This window comes from Malaya genurostris, chromosome 1 (genome assembly GCF_030247185.1).
Source record: "Malaya genurostris strain Urasoe2022 chromosome 1, Malgen_1.1, whole genome shotgun sequence".
NCBI lineage: Eukaryota > Metazoa > Arthropoda > Insecta > Diptera > Culicidae > Malaya > Malaya genurostris.
Genome location: NC_080570.1, coordinates 94,313,131 through 94,326,419, shown reverse-complemented (window position 1 = coordinate 94,326,419; position 13,289 = coordinate 94,313,131). Strand labels below are relative to the sequence as shown.

General features: G+C 41.9%; 2 protein-coding genes across 8 annotated transcripts in view; one reads left to right on the top strand and one right to left on the bottom strand.

Moving 5' to 3' along the window:
* The window catches only part of LOC131425117 (ras-GEF domain-containing family member 1B-like), an 80,032-nt gene that overhangs the window by 53,115 nt on the left and 13,628 nt on the right, over positions 1 to 13,289 (top strand). The window lies entirely within an intron of this gene.
* LOC131425116 (uncharacterized) lies at positions 1,504 to 8,683 on the bottom strand. 4 transcript variants are annotated; one of them, XM_058586715.1, is made up of 4 exons: positions 8,501 to 8,683; positions 8,317 to 8,430; positions 1,873 to 8,239; positions 1,688 to 1,802 (listed from the first exon to the last, which is right to left on the bottom strand). In XM_058586715.1, exon 3 carries the CDS (start codon positions 8,099 to 8,101, stop codon positions 1,955 to 1,957), a length of 6,147 nt encoding a protein of 2,048 aa, XP_058442698.1. In that variant the 5' UTR covers positions 8,102 to 8,239; positions 8,317 to 8,430; positions 8,501 to 8,683; the 3' UTR covers positions 1,688 to 1,802; positions 1,873 to 1,954. The 4 variants fall into 4 exon arrangements, with proteins under 4 accessions (XP_058442695.1, XP_058442698.1, XP_058442697.1 ...); XM_058586712.1 differs by lacking the exon at positions 8,501 to 8,683 and adding an exon at positions 1,504 to 1,611 and having other exon boundaries at positions 1,689 to 1,802; positions 1,873 to 8,494; XM_058586714.1 differs by having other exon boundaries at positions 1,873 to 8,430.

Below are 13,289 nucleotides of genomic sequence, written 5' to 3'. Positions count from 1 at the left end.
ATAGTAAAATCATGAATAATTCGCATGATTTCATGAGAAGATAAAATGATTTATTTCGTGATTTTTAACCACAACAGCGGTCACGGATTCCTGTCCGTGTAGTACTCCAACTTTGTTTTACATTGCGTATGTAGTGGTATCGAAGGAGAACAAACAGTGTTCACAATTAGAAATGTTTCAGAACATCTAAAATTCGAAGATACACAGAAGTTCAATTGTATACCAAAGCTTTCTATAAAGGTCTATATTAAATCGGATTACACTGATCGTGTCCCTACGTTTTGCGGCTTATATAATATTATTTCACAACTTGTTCGTCGGCAGATTTCTCATAAAGTTCCCCCTACAATATTCGACTAACTTCATCTCACGCCACTCGATAATTGCATCTCACCGTAAAATTTTCTCCCCCAAATATTGCTTCACTTTTTGAAGGCATGCTTCAGAATATATGTACTGAGTCATCGATGACTCATCTTCGAAACCGAAATATATAGGGAGGGTTATTGTAAGAATGAATGCAGATTCTTACTATAAGTAGCGTACGTAAATAATCGTTTATGTATTGTGCCGAATTTCGTCCATCCAACGTTAAACGATAATGTTTAACTTACTGCAGACATTGACCAAGTGCTGTTCTATAGAAACGAAAATGAATTTAAATAAAACTATTATTCTATATATTAGAACGACTGTGGTTTATGCGTTCTTTTGCTATTAGAACATAGACATGTGATGTAATTTGTTAAGATTCAGGTATCGTTTAAAATTAAGTATTCGTAGAGTTTTATTTTTAAATTGTTAAAAGCTCAAATCTTTAGCACAATGGTGTATGAAAAACTTACACGAGGATGCTGGATTTGGATCGCATCTCACTAGACCGCGTGCTTCAGTGGGTCTAGCATTATTAAGTGTTTCGGTATATCAACGAAATCTTAACAATGTGATTTTTTCGGACTTTCATTCATATTCAGTTTGATATGCTAAAGTGTATTTTTTTTAACATTTTCTTTTTCTAGTACCTGTTTTAAAATTATTTTTCTAGTAACTGTCTTAAATGTTCAGCTTAACCAAATGCAAACATTTTCTTAACGGATGAAGATACAAAAAGCATTTCTATCTGAATTATGAACAATGTCAAGTGCTACCGTGAAAATACCGTTTTAAACAAAAGTGTTCAACACTATATGTGTTATTGATTCTATTTCCATAGAATTTGAGGAAGATTTCGATCTCATACGTGCTTCATCGAGTTTTTATTACAAAAAATTTACTTACGTTCAAATGTACCACTTTTGGTAATATCATTTTTATAGCGGCTCGAAACTCCGAGTGGACTGTTAGTCAATTTTCAGTTCATAGAAATGCTAAGAAGTTTATACACATTCATACCATATAGGCAATTCCGAAAGTTAACGTCAGGAAAGCTTGAGCTTGAGCGACCACCCTGGTTGCTACTCCGTTACTTATCGGGATTAGCTGAAATTGTACAGAGAGTTTGTTCCCGAGACGGCAACAAGACGGAATTTCCGAAAATTTAAACTACTTTATTGACTACGCCGAACTTTGTTTGACAATGTTGGTTTATTGTAGAATGATGTTAAATTTTTCCTGTTGGTATATAATGAACAATAACTCATCAATTATTTGTAATTAGTGTATAATTCAATTATGTTTTCTTCACTCACGTTTACTGTCTACTTGTGATTTTCGTTCTGTCCGGTAAGCGGTATCGTACGGTAGTTAAATTACTAATAACTGCAATAACTAGTTGCTAATACCACCAACTGTGATGCTCCGACCTGTGATAAGTTAGGTTTGTAAACTAGTTAGTAATAGTATTTTTAATCTAGGTTTCTAATTAATTTTTACCTCTTAATAATACAATTTTAAACTAGGCACTAAGCAAATTCACAATTTAGAAATTTTCAGAAGTAATTTAGAAATAAGCTATTCACTGATTCTTTCTCTTCCTTTTTTTTTTTCCCTTTTGACGTTTCTCTACCAACCCGCTTTGTGATAGTGGTCGTGCGTCCCGTATGCGGTTCGTTGGTAGCGGAGGTGCGTTCGCAGATTGCGTAACATTCCCCCCCAGTACACAGGCTCGATGTCCCTGAGTACTTTCCGATGCGCCGACGTCCAGAACCGCAAGCTTGACCGCTGGACGTTCGTAGATGTTGAATCGCGTTTGTACTGTTGCACTACGTACTTGCCCGTTCCTTTTATTTACGTCTATCACCCGTCCCAATGGCCACGAGTTTCTAGGTAAGTCCGGGTCCACGATTAGGACGACATCGCCGACCTGGATGGGTTTCACTGGATAGTGCCATTTCGTTCGTCGGCTGATTGTCGGCAGATATTCGCGTAACCACCGTTTCCAGAAGATATTCGCGTAGATCTGGGAAGCTTTCCAACTATTTTTAAGCGTGGCGAGGCTATCATCATAAGGCACCAAGGGTTTTGTGCCACCGGAAGAGCCCAATAAAAAGTGGTTGGGCGTCAGTGCTTCACTTTCGGAATCTTCGACAGGAACGTAGGTGAGGGGGCGAGAGTTTACGATGTTTTCAGCTTCTAGCAGGAAATTACGGAGAACTTCATCGGTAGGGGTTCTTGGAAGCTGCATGTTGTTCAACACCTTCTTAACGGATTGCACCATTCTCTCCCAACATCCTCCCATGTGAGGACTACTTGGAGGAAGAAAAGTCCACTTGGTATCCGGTGTTACGAATTCTTTCATGAGCTGATTCTGGTTCAGATTCTGAACCGCTTCGGTGAGTTCCCGATTGGCTCCGACAAAATTCGTCCCCCTATCGCTGTATAATTCTAAGGGAGTACCTCTTCTGGCCATGAAGTTCCGTAGGGCCATAACACAGGAACTGGTGTTTAGTGAGTGCGCGAGTTCTATGTGGATAGCGCGTATCACCAGACAGGTGATTAGCACACCCCATCTCTTCTCAGTCCGTCTACCCACAACAACTTGCATCGGTCCAAAGTAGTCGATGCCTGCGTAGGAAAATGGTCGCGTATAAGCTGCTAGGCGAGCAGGCGGAAGATCGGCCATAACAGGCGGCTGAGGTCGGGCTCTGGAGTTCTTGCAGTACTGGCATGAACGGCGAACTTTGTTGCAGATGGTCCTCAGCTTTGCAATGCGATACTTTTGACGCAGTTCGTTAACTGTAGTTTCGTGGTTGAGATGATGGTAGCGCTCGTGAACGTACTGTATGATAAGGGAGGTAACCGGATGATCCTTTGGCAACAGGATAGTATGCCCAGCGTTATCATTGATAAACTGACATCCGGCAGTACGTCCCCGCATTCGAAGCACCCCATGTGTGTCAAGGAACGGAGAAAGTTTGTAGAGCGAGCTGCTTTTGGGCAGCTGGATTATGTTCTGCCTTGTTATATCGTCAGTACACTTTAACAGTGATACTTCCTCACTGAATGCATCGAGTTGAACCTGACGATAAATGCAACATTCCGCTTCTAACAGCTCCGGTTGCTCGAGGGCTCCCGTAGATTGTGTATGCTGCTTTACCCTAGCTCGAACGTTGCGCACAAATCGTAGCACATAGGCAGTGACCCGTAGGAGTTTCCGCCAGTTGGAATATCTGACAAAGCTGATGACAGGTTCGCAAGTTGCGTGGACGTTGACCGAAGCGATTATTTCGTTCGTAGCGACGCCGTGATTTGCCGGTTGAACTGGCCAGTCCCTCTGCTGCTGCCACAAAAATGCTGGACCCTTAAACCATCGACTTGATGGAGAGAGATCAGGGATCTTCTGCCACTTTGTGCCCTCATCAGCCACATTCTCCTTTGTTGGAACCCATAGCCACTCTGACTGTTCCGTGCTTTCCAGGATTTCACCTACTCTAGCACCGACGAATTTGCTGTACTTCCTGTGATCCGAACGTAGCCAGCAGAGCACGTCCCTCGAATCGGTCCACAGGAACCGTTTCCGTACGGGAACCTTATGAGTTTCGCAAACTGAATTTGCCAGGCGGGTTCCGATCACGGCAGCTTGAAGCTCCAGCCGAGGAATCGAGACGTACTTTAGGGGAGCGACACGAGTTTTCGCCGTAACGAAGGCGCATTCAATAGATTTTTTTTCTTCGAACCGGAAATAGGCGACTGCTGCGTAGCCCTTTTCGCTGGCGTCGACAAACACGTGTAGCTGAGTATCGTTGGTTTTGCTTGAGCAGCTGGTTATCATTCGATAGCATCGCGGGATGGAGACTTGTTCCACGGTATGCAACACGCCAAGCCACGTTTTCCATTGTACGAATTGCTGATCGGTTATCGGTTCGTCCCATCCTATGCATGATCGCCAAATCTCTTGCAGAAGAACTTTGAGAAACATCATCACGTTTGCCAGGAGTCCAAGTGGATCATACACCGACATTAGGACTCGAAGTACTTCCCTTTTCGTAGGAACTTGCTCCCCGAATAGCAGTCTCTGCTCGCATCGCTTAGGTATCTTGAATGTGAAGGTATCGTTGGTTGTATCCCACCACATTCCCAGGACTTTCTCGGTTGCTAGCTCTCCGGTTTTGTTTAGATCCTTTTGTTCAATCCTCTGCTCACCCATGGCATCTAGCACCTTCTTCGAATTGGACAACCATCCTCGGATCTCGAAGCCACCCTTCGCGTGTATGTTTCGTACATCCTGCGCAAGTTTCACCGCTTCATCTTCAGTTTCGACGCTGTACAGCATATCATCGACATACGTCCCTTCGCCTATCGCCTCGACTGCTTCCGGATATTCATCTTTGAATCGTTCTGCGTTAAGGTTCTTGACATACTGTGCGCTGCTTGGCGAGCAGCTTGCACCAAATGTCATTACCTCCATCACGTAGGTCGATGGAACACTCCCGGATACACCATCATTCCACAGGAAGCGCTGGCAATGCTGATCGTTGGGGTTGATCCGTACTTGGTGGAACATCTCCCGTATGTCTCCCGAGACTGCAGTACGATGTTCGCGAAACCGCTGCAGAACTTGTTGAAGAGGTGTAACTTGGTCGGGACCTTTGAGCAGAAACGAATTGAGGGAGAGGTTCCCTACTTTCGCGGCAGCGTCCCAAACTATTCGCAGCTTACCAGGTTTGTTAGGGTTTACTACCGGAAAGATCGGAAGGTACCACGAGCGCCCCTTGTGTACTGCTTCCTCCTCTGTCGTTAGCATTCGGATATATCCTTTTGTCCGATAATCGAGAATTTTCTCCTGCAGGGCTTTCGCGAGCTGTGGTTCTCGAGCCATTCGTTTGCTCAAACATTCGTGCCGTCTTAAGGCCATGGCTTTGCTTTCTGGAAGCCGGACTTCGTCGTATCGCCATAGTAGACCGGTTTCATACCTTCCGTTCTTGAACAATGTCTTGGTCTGCAACAGCTGAATCGCACGTTCATCGTCCTTCGACATCAGTGGCTTCCCGGTGAGTTGAATACCGAGACCGTCAATTGAAAAGTAGTTCTTGACGGCTGAGTGTAACCCATCGCATTGGCAGATATGGTAACTGTATGAAACGTCCGTCGGTTTTGGTCGTCCAGACATCGAGCACGGACCGTAGACTACCCATCCTAGTCGGGTCAACACCGCCGTTGGCTGATTTTCGCTACCTTCTCTAGAGTCGAGTGGATACTCTAGTCTGGAGTTGTCAACTCCTAGCAGAATTCGAGGTTTCACATCGGCGTACGACTCAATTGGAATATCTGAGAGATATCCGAAATGCTCGGCTAACTCTGTTGCTGACATTGACTGTGATGGAAGATCCAGACTTCGCACGGTATGTACATCTTGAAGATTGAAGCGTAATCCTGGAGTTCGTTCACCGGTAACCTCCACCGAAAATACTACCGAATCATCTTCATATCTTCCTTGTCCGCCAGTCCACGAAATACACAGCGGAGCTCTTTCACCGTCAAGGTTTAGTTCCTCCCATAGGCTATGCTCCATAAGTGTAGAAGTCGATCCCGCATCGAGGAAGGCGTAGGTAGAAATCGAGCTCCCTTTTCCGTGAACTGTAACGCTAATATACTTCAAAAACGTGCGTTCCAGTGAACTGTGGTGCGCATTAATCGAAGCAGCTTGTGTAGAATGGCTAATTGACGGCTTATTATGTTTGCTGTCGTTATGCAACAGCCGGTGATGTAGAAAGGCACATCCCTGAACACCGCAGGGAACTTTCCTTTCGCAGGTTTTGAAGTGCTTGTTCAAACACTTGCGACAAACCTTCTTCACGTTCACTAACGCCCATCGTGCACTTGGAGACATCTTGAGAAAACTGCCGCACTTGTCGAGAGAACTGCACTCGTTTCCGCAAGCCAAACATCCTTTGCGATCTACTTGATCCGACGAATGCGTTGTATGCGTGTGAAGATATACTTCTTCCTTTCGCACTCTCCGCTCCGTTTTCTGCTCAGCTTTCTGTGGCTTGGTCCATACAGTGGGCCTTATCACCTGACTCAGGGTTTCTACCATCTCACCCAGCCATTCATTGAACTCTAACAGAGTAGCAGTTCTAATCTCCTTCCGATAGAAGGCCCATTTCATTTTCAATGCCGACGGCAGACTGTCAACAAGCTCCTGAAGAAGTGCGACATTATATAACCGTTCATCCATCTGGCACACCTGGATAGTTGCGCACAGGTTCTGAACTGCAACACCGAAGTCGACAATCGTCTCCATCTTATCTGCTTTCGGCGGTGGCATCATGCGAATCCGCCGAACCATGGTCTCTACTATCAATTCTGGATTCCCGAAGAGAGTTTTCAGCCTGTTCATGATCACTGGAACGTTATCGGGATGCAGCAGTAGGCTTTTGACAGTGCAGAGTGCCTTGTCTTGCAGACTTCTTTCCAGCCGATCGAGCAGCTCATCATTCCGAAAGGCGCACATTCTGGAAGTTCGCTCGTAGGCTGCAATGAATCTAGGCCAATCTTCCGGATCTCCTCCGAACTTTGGCAAGTCCTTTACCGTTTGTCTGGCCGCTAGGTGGCCGCTGTTAAGCGGTAACTGATCGTTGCTTAGTTGCCGTTGTGCCTGTGGACGATAGATGGCCGGATTTGGCCGCGAAGCCGACGTAGCCACTCGGGGTTGTGCGATGTTTCTGCTATCTGGAACGTAGCTCTCGCCCTCTTGTTGCGATGCGATATACGGAAACGGGAAGTGACCAGCTCCAAACCGTATATTAGATGGCCTGATTGGACCCCAATCGCCATGAAGATTGATCGGCTTTGTAGGTGCCACCGATTTCCGTAGAAGTTCGCTGTAAACCGGCAGTGGAGTATCCTGGTTCGATTTTCCAAGATTCTTTCCGATATTGTCGGTCGTCTCTATCCATTCGCTGATTTTACTGAAACTCGCGGCTGATTCCGACTCGGAGTCACTAGTCTCCAACATCTCGCGTTCCAATTCCAGCCGCTCTTCTAGCTGCTTTTTCTCCAACGCTTGTCTCGCCGCCAGGGCCTTCAGTTGCAATTCTCGTCGCTTCGTAGAATGCTTTGACGACTTTGAGCATGCTTTCTCACTTTCGTTGTTGACGGTAGAGTTCGCCAACGGTTTCGCACGACCTTGTCTCGTCGACTCGACATTATCCATACACTGGACTTGCTGCTGTTGCTTCGGAATAGCACCAAGCGATATTTGAGGTACTCCCGTTGCCATTTCTGACGGCAAATTCTGCTGTTGCAACTGCAACTTCCCTATCTGCGACTGATCGAACTGCTCATGCATCCGCTGCTGCAGCTCCGGCTGCTTCTGCCGCTGTGCATGCTCCTGCTGTTCCTCTATCTGCCTTGGGGGATTCTGTTGCCCTTGTTGCCACTGCTTCATTCGCTGTTCAAAATGTTCGAACTGCTCTCTCAATATACGCTGCTGCTTCTCCAGAGATTTCCTCATGCATCTATTACAGCTCCAGTCACGATCCCCGATATGGTCGTCTACGTCTACACAATCATAGTGAAACCACACGTCACATTCGTCACACTGCACCATTCGACTAGTATCGACACGGCGACACGCTCCACAACTCGCCCCCTCCCCACCAGGAGAATTATCATCATTCTGGGGACGTTTCCCAGCACTCGCTACGCTACCACTTGACATTCCGAAATTAAACGAAAAATTTAATTTGATCCCGAGACGGCAACAAGACGGAATTTCCGAAAATTTAAACTACTTTATTGACTACGCCGAACTTTGTTTGACAATGTTGGTTTATTGTAGAATGATGTTAAATTTTTCCTGTTGGTATATAATGAACAATAACTCATCAATTATTTGTAATTAGTGTATAATTCAATTATGTTTTCTTCACTCACGTTTACTGTCTACTTGTGATTTTCGTTCTGTCCGGTAAGCGGTATCGTACGGTAGTTAAATTACTAATAACTGCAATAACTAGTTGCTAATACCACCAACTGTGATGCTCCGACCTGTGATAAGTTAGGTTTGTAAACTAGTTAGTAATAGTATTTTTAATCTAGGTTTCTAATTAATTTTTACCTCTTAATAATACAATTTTAAACTAGGCACTAAGCAAATTCACAATTTAGAAATTTTCAGAAGTAATTTAGAAATAAGCTATTCACTGATTCTTTCTCTTCCTTTTTTTTTTCCCTTTTGACGTTTCTCTACCAACCCGCTTTGTGATAGTGGTCGTGCGTCCCGTATGCGGTTCGTTGGTAGCGGAGGTGCGTTCGCAGATTGCGTAACAGAGTTTTTAAATGATCCGACCTGGGACTGGTAGATCATCCTTCAATGTACATCTTTTGGTAATCCCAGAATTCATTGATCAGTACCGGCGCCGGCCAGGCCAGAACGTAGATCTTCTAAGGAATGGGAAGGGATGTTAGTCCAACACTTGTTGTTACTAGAGGCCGTATATACTACTGCGCACTCTACAAGTGTCACGGGAGAAGGATATTTGGTAGTAAAAATTTCAGTGTTGGTATTATTCGCGCGCGACTCAGTATGTTCCGGTTTCAAGATGCTCGGATGCACCACTAAACTCACTGACTTCCCGAGTGAACGTTTCAACAATATCCTATATAGAAGTCCCGGGAAGTCTTGATTCATAGCTCTTATTCGAGGAAACTGACGAAAAGTGTGAACGTTTCAACAATATCCTATATAGAAGTCCCGGGAAGTCTTGATTCATAGCTCTTATTCGAGGAAACTGACGAAAAATGTGCAATACTATCGCGTAAAGAATAAAAACTTCCCTATTTTTTATAAATGAAATTACAAAATAAATAAGTGAATAGGATTTAGACAAAACAGTTGATTCATTGCATTGACATATTCTAAGCAGTAGTTATAAAATCATATTAAATCACCAAACAAAGGTCAACAGACCCCACGCGCGTCCTGATCCTTTATTATTTCCACTTTATAATTTAATTATTTAATATAATTATTATTTGGTTATATTGGTTGATCTGGGCAGCCGGCTACCGAGATAAATATTAATCTATTGTTTGAAATATATATTCAAGTGTATTTTTACTATGTATTCAATGGATCAGGGTCATTTCACCGAAAGCCACCCCGCCGAAAGCCGCCCCGCCGAAAGCCATTTTGCCGAAAGGGTCATTTCACAGAATGACATTTCGCCGAATGGGCCACCTCGCCAAATGCCATCCCGCCGAAAGCCATTTCGACGAAAGGGTCATTTCGCCGAATCCTGAAATCGTCCTAAAATCGTAATTGGAATTGATGAAAAATGATAGCGTTAACGCCCGTTTTGTTGACCTACTATTGTATTTCTTGAATAAAGATTTATTCATGAACCTAAGAACGGAATTCCCAAGAAAACTTGTTGACTATTATCTTCTAAGCATTAAAGCAATTGCATAGGTGTATCTACCAGGCAAATGTATGTAGTGTTTTCCGTTTATAAAGTGAAAATGAAAAAATACCTAATGCGGCTACGCCACATCGTTTTGGTTCATGTGCTGTCCGACCTCGCTCCGCTCGTTCGGACCTAGCTAAATCAAAGAAACCTAGCTTTGAGTAGACACCCCCGATGAACGACCAAAAGGTTAAAGCCGGGGTAAAATAAATGATGTTAATAATAATAATAAGTAGACCGGGCAGACGAGGCGGTTACGGGTTTATACGCTAAAGGCCGCCGCTTCCGACGGGGGGTCGGCGGCCGACTCAGCTGGCGTCGCCTCGGCGGCTTTGTGCCGCCGAGCCATCTTGGCTTCGGTTATGTGGCTGCGCCACACCAGTTATACAAAAGACATAACCCTTTCTGCGAAATTACCCTTTCGGCGAAATGACCCCTTCGGCGAAACGACCCTCGGCGCAACGACTTTCGGCGAAATGACCCATTCGGTGAAATGGCAGTCGGCGAAACGACTCTCGGCGAAATGACCCGCTCCCGTATTAAATATACCGATATATGTTATCTCTGTGATTAACTTTGTAATATCAACGGATTTGCGCAATAGTTGATTTTTATCATTCAATTTACAATCCTGGAAGACAATCAATAACATGGAAGAAGAAAACATTCCAAATAAAACTTTTCTTCGAAGCTAGACGGAAATTGATAGGTTGAATGAAGAGATAATTTAGTAAAATAGAGTAATCAGAAGTGGATTATTTCAATCAGTTAGATATTGAAAATATCTAACAATTAAAAGGAAAAAGAAACTCCTGCAATTGTCGCCTTTTACGACATGGAAGCAGGAACCCAGTGGATCTATGCTTGGTTCATTTTTTTCCGTCGGATTCCACACGGCATTTAGGCTGGTACTGTCCGGAGAGAGCTAATAGGTACAATCAATCTCCTAGTGGACCCCAGCCCCTTACGAAAGTTAACGTCAGGAAAGGTGGCAATGTCAGGATCAACTTTTTCCGAATTGGACGAAACTTTGTGAACGTCTTCAGTATGGCAAACCATTATTTTGCACGAATAGAGAGCGATTCACTCAAGACTTACTTTTGAAAAGGGTTAATGCATTTTTGCATACACTTTCTGCAAATCGTTACAACTTGAAAAAGTTTCTTGTATCAAAATGGTTTCCAAGAAGAAGTTGTCAATTGAGCACTCTAAATCCATACATTGAAAAAAATTGTATTCTTTTTCAAGAACTAGAGCCTAAGAAAAGCTTGTAGGATATTAAATGAACATCATTGAAATGTATGCACAGCGAAAAAACTGTTGAAAAGTATAAACAGATATTATTTTAAACGAAACATAGAATTTAATAATTAACGTTAATTTGACTAATGCATTTTCTAACATGAAGAAACTACAATGAGCATAATTCAATTGTATTTGCCAAGCTCCTAATTTTTGATGAAAAATGGCCATTTAAACCAACAGAATGTGATTTTTTTAATCAATTATAGAGAAACCTCTATAGCCTTCAAGTCATTCGCCTCTTCGGGCCAGAAAAAAAGAAATATTTGTTCTTGTAATGTAGGCTTAGAAAAACTTCGCAATTTAATAAAAACTTTCTTCGAATTTCACATTTAAATATCTCAAGAACGGTTAAAAGAAAGCTGTGAACAAATTTATTTCTTTTGAGCTGTAAAATCATATTGTAGTTTTCAAATTATTATTTTTTTATTAACCGCTTCAAGTTCACCAAATGCCTTCAAATTATTTTAAAAATTTAAAAAAAACCTAAAGAGGCACAACGAAAAATGATGGTCTTGATGACAAATTTAAAATTGAAACATTATAATAATGATAAGTTCAAAACTGAAATGTATATACTCAGAATGCAATTATTTTCTAATTTTCTATATTTTTTTTTGAAGCGCGCGTTTGTAATCCTACGTTTTTAGATATGAGACAAGCAACCGCAATTTTCAAATGTCAGTTTTGAGTCTAATTGGTCTTCCGATCATGCAAAAATAAAAAATTTGCCATACTATCAAACGTGTGGTAAGTTTTATTCAACTCGTAATATGTGAAGTCTGATCACTTGTTACCCATTTCAGGAATTACTAAAGACGGCTGAACCGATTTTCATTAGCTGCAATCTCATACAAAGTACATGTCAATTTCAAGAGTATTTTTTGCCTTTCTCATACAGAAAGGTATATGCAAGCACTTGAAAAATCGACTTGTAAAAATTGGTACGAAGGGTCAAGTTGCATATATAATTCGACTCAGTTGATCTAGCTGAGCAATGCCCATGTGTGTGTATGTGCATGTATGTAACAAATAATAGCGCTGGGTTCTCTCGGATATGACTGAATCGATTTTGACATATTTAGGTTTTAATGAAAGGTATTGTGGTCCCATATGGAGTTAATGAAATTCATCCAGATCCGACTTCCGATTCCGGAATTATAGGGTAAAGTGTGTTAAAATCACTTCAAGTGGCGAAACAAAATATGTGAAAAAAATTCTAAACTGGCCTCGAAACTACTTCAATCGGTAGTCGTTATCAGTAGACGGCCAAACAAACTGATTCCGACTATTCTTTCAAGAATCGCAGAAAATTATTTTGAAGAATACCACAGTATTATATATTAGAGTTTGATTGGTATGAGAAAGGCATTATTACACCAATAGTTTTTTCATAAGTAACCATGTGATAAGTAGCGAATTCTTCAAATTGGCTAATATTTTTTTCTAGTTTACCGATCAGGATAGTCTTGGGCCAAATGAACTCATTTCAGGTTTTTATAAAATCAAACTCAAATTATCAGGCCTGATAGTCCCATAAAAATATCCAAGTCAGACTTACGGTTCTAACATTACAAGGTGGTGAGTTTTCAAAATTTCAAACCATCATAGCAAATCGTAACATTTTTCTTAAATTGTGCTCGAAACTGTTCCAATTTGTAGGTCATGTTAGTTTATGGTCATATAAACTGTTTCAGTTATACTGGACCATTCATTTATTTCGAACCGCCATTTATATCGAAGGCGCAGAAAACGTTGCAATCCTTTTAAATTAACCTAAAAACTGTTTCAGTTTGTAGTTCATATTATCTGATGTTTTAATGATCCAAAATCACACTTACCGGTATCCAGTTTTCGGTTCCGGAAATTCTATAAATAGCCAAATCTTTGAAATGAAGCACACTTGAATTTTTCAAAAATGGTTTAAACGATTTTCGCTAACTTAAATTCAAATGTTGCATTTAAAAGTAGAGTATTATGCAAAAAGAACTTCTCAAAACTGGGTTGTAAACTTTTTTAATTTGTAGTGTTTTGAATAATATTGCTGTAATATATAGGAAATAATGACTAATATGAGAAAGACATCATTACACCACTAAGTGGGATAAAGCAGTTTATTGTTAATTTTCGCCATAAGAA